This window comes from Lagenorhynchus albirostris, chromosome 20, assembly GCF_949774975.1.
Source record: "Lagenorhynchus albirostris chromosome 20, mLagAlb1.1, whole genome shotgun sequence".
Lineage (NCBI taxonomy): Eukaryota > Metazoa > Chordata > Mammalia > Artiodactyla > Delphinidae > Lagenorhynchus > Lagenorhynchus albirostris.
Genome location: NC_083114.1, coordinates 47,843,839 through 47,856,581, shown reverse-complemented (window position 1 = coordinate 47,856,581; position 12,743 = coordinate 47,843,839). Strand labels below are relative to the sequence as shown.

The window sequence follows — 12,743 nt, the reverse complement described above, 5'->3', positions numbered from 1 at the left end:
GGGGCCCCCACCATACCCCCAGCACAGCCAGTTCTGGGAGCGCGAGAGGAGGGGCAGTGGCTGTTATCTGGCTCAGCAGCGCACAAAGCGACAGGGGGAAACGGAAGTCAGAGAGGACGGAGGCCTTGCCCAAGATCACCCAGGCAGCGCGGGCTGGGGGCTGGGGGGCCGGGGCGGGTGTAGGCCTCGAGGTTTGGATGGGGGCGCAGATCCCAGGGGGCTTGGCCAGGGAGGCCTGCAAAACCCCAAAGCTGAGCGGGAGAGGCGGGAACCCCACGGGGTCCGCGGGCACTTCGCGGCGTGGGGTGCGCCTGGATGCGCGCGCTCACCTGTCAGAGGGCGCGGCTCGGGGCGCGGGGAGCGACGGGGGTCACTGCGGGACCCAGTTGGGCTCCCATCAAGCCCAGGCAGAGGGAAGCGAGCGCGCACAGAGTGGGAGATGGAGGGGCGGGAGGGGGCTGCGCGCCCGGGCTCCCAGCCCAGCGCCAGGGGATGGCGAGGCTGGGGTCCGGTCTGAGGGCGCGGGGGAGCGGGACTGGTCGGGCGAGAAGGCACAACCCGCGCCGGTGTCCGCGCCGTCGGGGAGCACTGGGGCGCCCCTCCCGCGGGGTCCATGCAGGGCGGCGCCAGGCGGCGGTGACGTACACTGGGGAAGTGCCGCGCGAGCGGCCTGAGTCGCCCCCGGCACCGCGCCCGGCAGCTAGGCGAGCAGAGACGCGCGGCGGCCGAGCGGCAGCAGGTAGGCACTGTCCGGGTGCTTCCGCGGCTCCGGGACTGGGACCCTCTGAGTCGCCCTGGCGCTGAGTCTGCACCCGGCGTGGGAGCGTCCTTGGGGTCCGCGCTTTTGCCTTTCGCCCTCCTGGTCCGGGGGCGCCCCGGGCACAGATGAGCCCCCCCCCCGGGCGGCCCCCATTGAAGGCCCCGGGGAGCCAGCCGCACCCCTCCGCGCCCTCGGACCCGAGTCACGCGACCTCGACTTCCCCGACTCATCTGGGCGCCCCTCCGTCGGGCAACCCTCGGGCTGCAGCTCCGGTTCCGGTATAAATAGCTCGGTTCGCGGCGAGCGGCTGGGGCTCGCCGGCTATATTTGGTGGGGCTAACGCCCCCTTGCCGCGGCCCGTGCCCCCTTGTCGGGGGGATTGGGGAGCACGTGCGCTCCAGGCCGGGGCGCCCGGGTGGTGGTGCCGGAGGGCCCGTCCTCTCTCTCACCTCCCTGTTCTTACCGCCGCCCTAAACACTCACCAACCGAAACCCGCCCTCAGGCAAAGGCTTCTGATCCAGTCCCTGGGCAGAGAGAACGGGGACCCCCCTCCAGGATCAGACTGGAGTTCCTGAGCTCGCCTCACCCCCTTCCCAGGCCCCTAGCCCTGGGAAAACCAGGTGGGGCCTCAGGGGCCTTGGTTTACTTACCTGAAAAGTGGGTTGACAACTTACCTACATGGATGCTGGCCCAGGCCCGTGGCTGGCAGGCCTGTGAGTGGAAGGGGAAGCAGTTGGGGTCATGGCCGCTGGGGTGGGGTGGGGTGGGGTGCGGTGCCTGGATTCTGGGTGAGGGACAAAGAGGCAGCCCAGGGCCCAGAGTGCTTCTCTGTCCCAGATGCACTAAGCTGCACACCCAGAGGTGCCTGGGCTGACAGGATCACTCTGTGTGATGACCATGGCCAGGCTGAATGGTCTGAGGGACAGGAGGTGGCAGCTGGACCAACGGCCTTCATGCAGCCGAGGTCAGAGGGGCTTGTCCAAAGCCAAGGGCATCGTGGGTGCTGTGTGGGTTAGTGGGTTCAGGGGTCCACTGCCTCATTCTGAAGGCCCAAAAGTCTTCAGGGGTCAGATGGGCACTGGGAGGGACGGGGACAGATGCAGGAGTGTGTCCTGGAGGATGGACTGGGCCCTTTGGGCTCAGCTGTTAAGGAGTTGCTCCCATGGTGGGAGGTCTGCCCCCAAGGGGCTCTGAGGGCATGGGTGGCAGTGCCCAGACAGGTGTGGAGCCTTCCTGCCCAGCAGTCTGTAGTGTAGACAGTGCCTGGGGTGGACTTTGGGAGGCCTGATCCCAAGACAGGCTCTGTAACAACCCCATGTGACCTTGGGCAGGGCCTGATACCCAGGAGGCAACACAGCTCTCACCCACTCCAGCTGTACACCTCAGTTTGGAGGGCAGAAGGAGCGGGAGGTGTTCACGCTCCTCAGGACACTGGCCAGGGACAGTGTGTGGAGCGGGGTCTGCGGGGTCCCACGCACTGGCTGGTGGTGTCCATATGACAAGGCTGACTTGCACCAGGGCGGTCCTCCCAGAGACCTGGCAGGTGTGGAGGGGGCCAGTTCAGCCTCCTCGAGGTGAGGAGCCCAGCAGAGCGACCCCAGGGCCCCGGGCTGGCCCTTCTGGGAGGTGACCAGCGGAGAAGACAGCCAGGCAGAGCGATCAGTCCATTGGAGACACCTCCGGATCAGGCAGGATCAGGCCTCGGGCGCACTGGGCCCCGACACAGGGGCGGGGAAGGAGCGAACAAGGCATGGGGCTCCTTATGGCTTCGCCTCGGCGAGTGCAGACCTCCCGGCTTCAGTCTCCATCTGTGAAACGGGCTGTGCGGGGAAGTGGGTCCCGGAGACCCGGAGTTCTCAGTCAATGTTGCTAGCTCCAACTCGCGCCCACCTGGCCCAGCCCCAACGGGGGGACAGTGAAGCGGGCCCCGCTCTGTGGGAGCCGCGGGGTCCCCTTCGGCGCTCGGGGACGCCCAGTGTGGCTCCGGGGCTCGCTGACCCGGGCAGTCCCGCGCCTTGGCTGTGCGCTCTGGCCAATACGGTAGCGGGCGGGAGGGCGCCTACTCCAGGCAATACGGCGGCGGCTCCTCCCTTGGCGCGGTCACGTCCCCCACGTCCCGCGCGCGGCCATGCAGGGGGGCTGGGGCGGGGCCGTGCGGAGCATCCTCTCTCCCAACGCCCCCACCCCAGCCCCCTGCTGCCGGCGAGGTCGGCCTGACCCCCACCTGCCCAGCCAGAAGCTGGAACGGGAAGGAGAGTCCGTTGTCCGTCCTGCACCCTCGGGTCCGGTGGGGGTGGTGGTGGGTGGAGCTTAGGGTCCCTCCACATCCTCCTCCCCAGCCGTTCTCCCCTTCTCAGCCACCTCCCCTCTCCTACTTGTTCCAAAGGCCCTATGGTGGCCCTATGGTGGTGGGAGCTGGGAACCCAGTTTTGGTGGAAGGGGGCCCCTCTTGGCTGGTGGGGCTTGCCGACATAGAGACCACCTTCTGGGCCTTGGCCTTAGGTTACAGGCTTTTGGGTTGGGGGGCTGTAGGGAGTTGAGGAATGGGACAAGGTGGCCACGTGGATGGGCAGGCCAGGCACTCGCAGGCTGGGCAGGGTTGGGTCAAGGCCTGGAGGGGGGCAACTTGGGCCTGCTCAACTACCTCCTGGCCCCTCCTCATTGCCCACTGAGCTCTCTAGAGGAGGGGGCTCTAACAGGGTAAGCACAAAAATATCCCCAGGGCCACTCTCGAATGGCCTTCTCCTGTCATAACAGGGTGATGGTGGTGGAGCGGAGAATGACTCAGAGCTAGGGGCTGGCCTGGGGTGCAGTGTCCAATCTGGTGAATGAGGCCACTGTTTCCACCCCACCGGCCCCTGCAAGAGGACGTGAGCCCACCTGAGAGTTTGCAGGGGCACTGGGCATGCGGTGGAGAGCTGTGTGGTCAGTGGAGGTGGGGTGGAGGGCCCAGGCCACCCACTGCCCGGCTCCCACCTCCCCAGAAAAAGCCCCAGTCACCTCCCTCCAGTCACAGCTCCTAACACAGGTGAGGGCAGGGCTGAGGTGGGCATCTGGGGTCCTTTCCCCCCTCTTGGGAGGGAGACAGGCACTTTGACCAGTGGTGGATGGGTGAGAGTGTCCTGGATCTTCTGGTTACCTGTTTGCACAACAGGGGCAGTGGGGGAAGGAAGAAGGGGAGGTCCTCCCTCCTCCTGAGGTGCAGCACCCTCTTGCCTGTCAGCTACCCCCATGGGCTTCAGGGGCCTTGGGGCTCGAGGAGCCAGGTGCTAGCCACCCTGGCCTGCTTCCCTGTTGCTCAGGCATGTCTCGCAAGCCTCCTGGTGCGGGGAAGAGTCAGGAAGAAACGTAATTGCCCCTTTCCTGCCCTGCCCACCTAGAGCTAGTCTCCAAGGACTAGAAATCCAGTTAGGTAACTGGCCAGCCTAGGAAGTGCACCGACTAAGCACCTGGGACAGGCCACAGGCTCTAGGGCTGGGGGCCCCCCCCCGCACTGAACCCCGCTCCCTGGGTTCATGGCCTGCCCTGGGGACTGATAGGCCACAGACCCAGTACCCAAGGTGGGTGAGGGGACTGCCCCTACAGAGGCCTAAGGAGCAGCGGCAAGCTGTGGCTGGATTGGGGTGGCAGAAGGGGTCTGGGAGGTGGTGAGGCCAACAGGATGTGAGTTCAGGGCTGGCTCTGAGGTAGGCGTGTGGGGTCGGGTTGGGAACACATTGGTATGAGGTTTGCACTAGCTCTCCGGGTGGATGTGTGGGGGTGGGGGTGAGGCTGGACACTGTCACCACCAAGATGGCATTCAAAGTGGGTGAGTGTAGGCAGAGAAGGGGGGCACTGGGGAGAGGGGTAATGCAGAAGCTGGAGCCTGACCCCAGCTGGGACCCTCACCCAGATAGCCAGTGGGCCCCTGAGGGAGCAGCTGGTGGGAGCCCTTGATTTGGGAGGGCACAATGGACGGGTCATTCTGAGGGACCTCTGTGTACATTCCTCTTTGGGCCGGGACCTGGGGGGCAGCCCCTGGAACCTCACCTGACCCAGAAACGGGCACATACACCCCACCTGGGAGATCAGCTTTCTGAAGCCCAGAGGGCGGGTTATTTCTGGGCTGCGTACGTGGTTTGCATGCTTCTCTGGGAGACTAAATGTCACTGAAAGGACAGCCAGCCGGCATGTGCTCACAGATGTGCTGGTGCCACCTCCCTCTGCGCTGCACTGAGGGTCTCTGACCGGCCCCCAAGGGGGCTGCTCCTCTCACCCTGGGTTTTCCTTGGAACACCAGCCAGCCTGTACCCAAGCCTGCCTCTTCAACATGACGGGCTGGGCTGATGAGGACATTTTGCTCTTGGAAATCCCAGCCCCTTCTCCACCCACCCCCTAAATACACAGAGCACTGCTGAGCGAAATCCCTTTGCCCCCAACCTAGAGCCCCCCAGTCCTCCATCATCTTCCCCGCTTGCTCACCACCACCTCCACCTCTGTTGGCAAACTGAAATTCACTAGAAACCTCAGTTTGAGGACCATCTGGTGTGGGGAACAGGGCGGGGGTCATTTCAGTGTGGCTGGCACCCTGGGCTGGGGGGTTAGCTGGGAGAAAGTAGTGTCTGAAGAGCTTCTGGGGCATTCAGGGGTTGGTGGGAGAGATGACCATACTGGGCCTTGGTCCAGGCACAAAAGGTGGCCCCCTCCCCACGTGAGCTTCACATGGCAGCCCCTTGGCCCACGTAGGTCCCAGAACACGCTGAACCCTCCTGCCTCTGGGCCTTGGCACCCATCCCTCTGCCTCCTCACCCTCCCAGATGCTAGTTCTCCTGAGTATCCCGGGGGCCTCCAGGGAGGACCCAGCCCTGGCGGGCAGAGAATGGGGCCTCAAAGGTTGGGGTGCCCATGATCCCCATGGTGCACCAGGCATGGCTGATGGAACCACGGAAATCTCAGAGGCAGGCCCTCCTTTGTTCTATTTTGGAACCTTGGGTTTATAAGAGTTGGGCTATTCCTAATTGCTCAGCCCAGACACACTCCCCTCCTTGGCCTCTACATGGCCCACTTGATTTACTTTAAAAAGCCCACAACCCCCCCCCCAAAAAAAAAAAAAAAGCCCACAACCCCAAACATGCCAGGATTCTGAGGACAACCAGCCCCTCAGTGCTCCCATGACCATGACCACTGTCCTGAGTCCTGGGTCTGGGGTTCCTGTGCTTTCTGCCTTAAATAGTGTCACTACATCAATAAGTATTGCTTAAGGTAAGTATATCTTAGGAATGTTCCCATTCCTAAGATATACTTATTAGTTTTTTGTTTTTTTTAATATCACTCAGATGCATGTACCTTTTAAACTTAACGCTATCAAGGGGAAGGGACAGCAGCTCGGTACCCCCACCCGGGAAGTTTGGCTGCGGATGACCTTTGTCCATTTGTCCCGTTCCAGGCTCAGGCACCCGGCTGTGTTGTCAAAGGCAGGGCTCTGGAGGAGAACCTAGGGGTGGGCCACACCGAAGCTGTGCTCAGACCGTCCCGTCCCAGGTTCTGTGTAGTCTCAGATGTGGAGGTGGCCACCCAGGGGGCTATGCCAGGTCACGGGTCTGTGCACACATTTGCAGGCGGATGGGGGGCTCCCTTGGCTGGGGTGCCCCCGTGCACCCTTCAGCTGTGTCCCCGGATGGCTGCGCAGCCCTTGGCCTCGGACGCACCCTTCATCCTGCTCACTGAAGCCCAGGAGCCTTCCAAGCACCGGGCAAAGTGCTTGAAAGAGCACTGGGGTCTGAGTGCCGGGAGAGGTGAGGGCTTCTCCTAGGTTTCCCAAAAGTGGCGCCTGTGGCCCTGGCCCAGCTGAGAACCAGCAGAGGCTCTGAAGGTGGACCTCTGGCCCAGTCTGGGGTGGGGGGCAGGGCTGCTGTTCTGCTCTGGTGGGCTGTGTCTGCCTTGTCATCACCCTGACAGCCAGCTGGCTCCTGGAGGTCTGGTCATCAAAGGGTGGTGCCCACGGACAGCAGCTACTTCTTAGAATCACCTAGGATGCCCTTAAAAAACAACCCCCCCCAACACCCTTTGAATCAAAGCCCAGGACCTCCCTCCACTGCTGAATCAGAACCTTGGATACCCAACTGTCCACTGAATCAGAGACCACCCCTCGCACTGAATCAGATCTCAGACGCCCCACCACCGCTAAATCAGAGCCCAGATCCCCCCAGACTACTGAATCAGAGCCCCCAGAGGGCACAGCACCTGTGGTTGTGGTGCTGGGGGGCAGGCTGGAGGCGGGGGGGGGGCGGGGGGGAGCAGGGAGTGTGTCTTATTTTCCACATTCCTTTCCCACCACACTGAAGCTGTGCTCAGACTGTCCGGGGATAGAAGCCCTTGTCCTCATTCCAGAGTCCGGTCCCAGGTTCTGTGTAGCCTCAGATGAAAGAGTGGCCACCCGGAGGGCTGTGCCAGGTCAAGAAGGATTCAAGGAAAAGGGGCAAGGGGTGGAGTCAGGACAGATTATGAAACCCAGGAAGGCGGGCTGATAGGAAGGGGGCTGTGGTGCTGCGTGTGCAGCTCATGCAGGAAGTGCTCGGGCATCGTGCAGGTGGAGTGTTTACACCACTAAGTCAGCAGATACTACACATCAGCGCTTCCCCCACCAGGGAGCTGGTTTATAGCTCGCCGCTGGTGGGGAGACACGAGAGCTTCAGTGGGCAGCAAGCGGCTGGATCCAACACGCCCTCCCTTCCCCGCGCCTGCAGCAAGGCCTACTCTGTCCTTGAAACAGCTTCTGTCAGGTGAGGTGGGGGCACTAGGCCACCAGGCTGATCTCTGGGATTAGGGGGTTTCTGGAGCAAGGATCAGGGAGGGGTAGGGGATGAAGACGGGAGGGGAGGGGAGGATCTCCAGGTGGAAATCTGCCTGCAGTGTTTCAAGTTACTGGGCCTCAAACGAGCTTAGTTCCTAGGGTTTAAAAGAGGAAAGTTGACCCTGAGCTTCTTCGGGTTTTGGGCCAGCAGTGGGTGCGGCCAGCTCCCTCCTTGGCAGCCTGGGGGCTAGAATGGTTTGCTCTGGTAGGCTGGATGGAAGCGTGTCCCTCCTGCCCTTCCCTCGCCAGAAGGGTTAAACTCCAGCAGCCGACACACCTTCCCTTCCACCTGGGCTGGCCCTGCTGCCCTCAGGCTCCCAAAAGAGCTGCTGCAGGTGGATGATAACGAGATGGGACAAGTCTGGGCCAGCACAGACTCCCTACCTGCTTTCCCCACCCCGCACAGCACAGCCTGTGTGAGCCTCTTCTTCAGACTCTCACTTCTTGTGCAGTGCGATCAGAGTGGAAAGGATCGGGGAGCCCTGTCGCCCTGGGGGTGGGAGAGCAAGGCTGGCCACACCTAGATTGAGGTCTCAAGGGACTGCAGCCTAGATCGGGCCCCAGGTCCTCACCAGGGCTGGCTTCACTGCCCGAGGTGCTGGCTGCTAAAACCACACTGCTTCCCAACACAGGGTCAGGCGGGAGGCCAGAGCATGGCTGACTTCCCCACTGGGGTCTGCCCTCCTCAGGAGGTAACTTGAGACATGGCTGAGCCCAAAAAAGCCACTGCCCTTTAAAGCCAGCTGTATGGGAGCAGGCCAGGCCTGAGCGGGGGAGGGAGGAGGAGCTGCAGCTGCTGGTCACCCCAGACCTTCCTGCCCTGCACCCAGCACAGGTGAGGGTCAGAGGCAGGGCTCTCAGGTAACATCGGGCACGTGGCCTGGCCCAGAGCTGAGCTCCTGCTGGGGGCTGAGGCCTGAAGGGAGGGGTGGCCGGCCTGGGTGCCAGCCCTCAGGTGTGTCTCTGTCCCCACACTGCAGGGCTGTAGCTGGGTGACTGCCTGACAACCGAGTCAGCCTGGCTTCCTCTCTTTCTCAGGGACGCGGAACCAGCCCTCCTGGCCATGGGAGGGGCAGTGGTCGAAGAGGGCCCGACGGGCGTCAAGGCCCCAGATGGGGGCTGGGGCTGGGCCATCCTTTGGGGCTGTTTTGTCATCACAGGCTTCTCCTACGCCTTCCCCAAGGCGGTCAGCGTCTTCTTCAAAGAGCTCATACGAGAGTTTGGGATAGGCTACAGTGACACAGCCTGGATCTCCTCCATCCTGTTGGCCATGCTGTACGGGACAGGTGAGGGGCTGTCATGCCAGGTGACTGCCTCTGGGAGTTCAGCAAGTTCAGTTCTGGACAAAAAGGCCTGGGGGTCAGGGGTTGGGTAGCGCGCCCAGCGTCTTCAGCCCCGGTCCCCAGGGGCACCTGGTGGGAAGCCCTCGAGGATGCCGTGGTCTCCAGAGTGCAGACGAGCACAGGCCAAGGCTGTCTGGGACCCTGTCCAAAGGGCTGTGTCTGCACAGCTGTGCTGGATCCCGGAGCTGTTCTTGCTGCCTGCACAGACCAACCAGAAAAGACCCCTCTAACGGGGACCGTTCCTTGTGAGCCATGCTTTGCTTAAAAGATGGGCGAGCGTGACCTGCACGCTGGGCACCTGGTGCCCCTGTGTATCCTGCGCCAGGGGCAAGGGGGCATCAGGGAAGGGCAGGTCTCTCTGGGCATGGAGAGCCTCGGTCCGGCCCCTCAGCTGCTGTCCCCCATCCCCCAGGCCCGCTCTGCAGCGTGTGTGTGAATCGCTTTGGCTGCCGGCCCGTCATGTTCACAGGTGGCCTCTTGGCGTCCCTGGGCATGGTGTCTGCATCCTTCTGTGGAAGCATCATCCAGCTCTACTTCACCACTGGGGTCATTACCGGTGAGTGAGGCCCCGCCAGAAGTGGGGCGGCCGGGTGGCGATGGCTCACGTTGATGGAAGAGAAAGGACCTCCCAGGGGTGGGCAGCTGTGGGGTGTACCCACCCAGAGCCATCCCGTCCCTCGTTCCCCGTCTGTCTCTCCCGGGCACGTGGGTTGGCAACAGGGGCTCTGAACACACGCCGAGTCTCCTCATGTCGACGCCTGTCAGACCCACACATAGAATCGTTCAGGCGGGAGCCCGTGCTGGGGAGAACTGGGGCTGGGCCACCTGTGCTCACCCACCCATTCCCCTCCAGGCTTGGGTTTGGCGCTCAACTTCCAGCCCTCACTCATCATGCTCAACCGCTACTTCAACAAGCGGCGCCCCATGGCCAACGGGTTGGCGGCAGCGGGCAGCCCGGTGTTCCTGTGCGCCCTGTCCCCACTGGGGCAGGTGCTGCAGGACCACTATGGCTGGCGGGGTGGCTTCCTCATCCTGGGTGGCCTGCTGCTCAACTGCTGCGTGTGTGCTGCACTCATGCGGCCCCTGGAGGCGCCCCGGCTGGGTTCAGGTTCAGGGCCTGGGCCCCAGCGGCCACCCCGGCGGCTCCTGGACCTGAGCGTCTTCAGGGACCGCGGCTTTGTCATCTATGCCCTGGCCGCCTCCATCATGGTGCTGGGGCTCTTTGTGCCGCCCGTGTTCGTGGTGAACTACGCCAAGGACCTGGGTGTGCCCGACACCCAGGCGGCCTTCCTGCTCACCATCCTGGGCTTCATCGACATCTTCGCGAGGCCCACCGCCGGCTTCATCACAGGGCTCAAGAAGGTGCGGCCCTACTCTGTGTACCTCTTCAGCTTCGCCATGTTCTTCAACGGCTTCACCGACCTCACGGGATCTACAGCCAGTGACTACGGTGGCCTGGTGGTCTTCTGCATCTTCTTCGGCATCTCCTACGGCATGGTGGGGGCCCTGCAGTTCGAGGTACTCATGGCCATTGTGGGCACCCAGAAGTTCTCCAGTGCCATTGGCCTCGTGCTGCTGCTGGAGGCCATAGCTGTGCTCATTGGGCCCCCGTCGGGAGGTGAGTGCTGGGGGCAGGGTGGGGAGCGAAGTTCCTCCACTCCCTGAGGCCTGGCCAGGCCTCCGGGCAGTTCCCACACCTGCTCTTCCTGGGGACGGTACTCACCATGGGGGGCTCTTAGCTGGAGGGACCCCCCCTCCCCCACTGCTCCCAGCCTTGTCTAGCCAGGCCACCGTGTACCTCAGCACATGGCCAGCCGGTGTCAGGAGAGGACATGGCCTCTCACACACACTGGGTCCCCCTCGGTTCACTGTGGGAGGAGGCCACGGGCTTGAGTCGTGGCCCAGGTGATGGCTCCAGGGTGGAGTGTTGGTCCTCCTTTCTGGCTGTCCCCACACGCCGGGGAGGCTCAGAGCTGAACATCGGGCCGGCTTCTGTTACGTTGGGCTTTTGCTTTATTTTTTGATAACTGAGAAAATAATGGTGTGCGATTAAAATGGTGTGGACGGTGGGAACGGTGTGGCCAAGTCCCCACCAAGCCTCTGCACCTGGGTTTGGGTCTCTCCAGCCAACCCTGTAGTCCCCCTACCTCCCACTTGGCCTTGGGCCTCTGGCTCTTCCTGCCTAGAGAGGTCTGGGGCGAGGGTAAGAGGTGCCTGAATCGTCACTGTCTCGGGGTCCCAGGGTCCTTCTGGGGCCCAGGTGGTTCCTATGAGGGCCACCACAGTGACAGGCAGTGGGGCCAGATCCCTCCAGGTGCCTCCACCTGGCAGGGGATGAGGCCCCACCGGAGGCTCTGCTCCAAACCCTTGTCAAAGCCACTCTGCTTTAGCCTCTGAGTCTGTGCGGCCTGGGGGAAGGTGGTGGGGGTGAGGGTGGCTGCCTCAGGGGCCCTGGCCTGTCCCCAGCAGGGCACTGGTGACTGGGGGGATCCGGGGGAAGCTTCAGCCCTGGGCTGACCCTGTCCCCCTGCACTGCAGGCAAGCTCCTGGATGCGACGCACGTGTACCAGTATGTGTTTGTCCTGGCGGGGGCTGAGGTGCTGGCCTCCTCCCTCGTGCTGGTGCTGGGCAACTTCTTATGCATTGGGAAGAGGCCCGAGGCGGCCACGGAGGAGGAGCATCACAAGCCCCCCGAGGACGTGAAGGTGGACTCTCGGGAGGTGGAGCAATTCCTGAAGACAGAGCCTGAGAAGAACGGGGAGGTCGTTCACACCCCAGAAACGAGCGTCTGAGCTGGGGGAGGCCAGCAGGGGTGGCAGGGAACTGGACAGGAACCATCAATGCTCGTATTTATTTCACAAACAGGACTAGCTTGGGCGGGGCCGTTGGCTCCACGCCGGCCGCCCGGGCAGCGGATCATCGCCCGATCAGTGTTTTTCAGGGGAGGTGGCAGGGTGGAAACGTGTCATTCCAAGGTGGATCTGTGGTGAAGCCAAGCCGTGAGGTTATGAGCGGTCTGCACCAGGGACCCCACCTGCTGACCCCAGGGAGCCCGGTGCCCACAGCTGGGCTCAAGGACCCAGAGACCCACGCTTTGGAGACAACACGATTTTAATCAGGGGGCAGGGCCGGGGACAGCTGCGGAGCGGGCACTGCCACGACAGGCCTCCCTGCGTGCCCGTGAGCACCCCATCCTGCCTGGTCTCCCCATGCGCCCCAGCCCACCCCTCTTTGAGCGTCCAGTGGACAAAGGTCCCTCCTTCACCTCTGAAGGTTTGAGATAAACCTGCATGTGGGAGGCACCATCTCAGAAGGAATATCTTCCAGGAGCTGCAGGAGTTTTGCTCTACGTAGGGGCAGTATTCTAACTGTTCACCCCAAATCTCACTTTCTTAACAAATAGCCTGGTTATTTTTACAAAGTGGTTCTGGTCCTTGTCAGCCATGTCAGCCTTCTAAGCACTGCTGGTTCTGGACCCTGCCCTGATGGACCCCAAACGGCTCAGAGTGTTCACACAGCACCCTGGTGGCTGGCAGGGAAGGGGCCACGCTGCAGGGGTGTGTCCACTGAAGCTGAGATATACGTGTGGTTTCTGTTCACTGGTGTGTGTTTAAAGAAAATGATCTGCCTTTTTTTTTTTTTTTTTTTTTTTTGCGGTACGCGGGCCTCTCACTGCCGCGGCCTCCCCCGTCGTGGAGCACAGGCTCCGGACGCGAAGGCTCAGCGGCCATGGCCCACGAGCCCAGCCGCTCTGCAGCATGTGGGATCCTCCCAGACCGGGGCATGAACCCGCGTCCCATGCCCCAGC

At 62.7% G+C, this 12,743-nt stretch overlaps 2 protein-coding genes across 9 annotated transcripts in view; one reads left to right on the top strand and one right to left on the bottom strand.

The window, feature by feature from the left end:
* The first annotated feature begins 687 nt into the window (after positions 1-687).
* On the top strand, positions 688-12,564 carry SLC16A3 (solute carrier family 16 member 3). Of its 6 annotated transcripts, none has more exons than XM_060134525.1 (6): positions 688-739; positions 7,387-7,521; positions 8,631-8,878; positions 9,348-9,491; positions 9,789-10,553; positions 11,474-12,564. In XM_060134525.1, the coding sequence occupies exons 3-6, from the start codon at positions 8,656-8,658 to the stop codon at positions 11,725-11,727; spliced, it is 1,386 nt and encodes a 461-aa protein (XP_059990508.1). In that variant the 5' UTR covers positions 688-739; positions 7,387-7,521; positions 8,631-8,655; the 3' UTR covers positions 11,728-12,564. The 6 variants fall into 6 exon arrangements, with proteins under 6 accessions (XP_059990508.1, XP_059990509.1, XP_059990507.1 ...); XM_060134526.1 differs by lacking the exon at positions 688-739 and adding an exon at positions 2,206-2,334; XM_060134524.1 differs by lacking the exon at positions 688-739 and having other exon boundaries at positions 7,265-7,521; positions 9,405-9,491.
* CSNK1D (casein kinase 1 delta) overlaps positions 11,773-12,743 on the bottom strand; it is a 38,871-nt gene continuing 37,900 nt past the window's right edge. For all 3 annotated transcript variants that reach the window (XM_060134529.1, XM_060134532.1, XM_060134540.1), the window contains one exon: positions 11,773-11,916. The gene's annotated coding sequence lies outside the window, so the exon portion shown is untranslated. The remainder of the gene's footprint in view (positions 11,917-12,743) is intronic.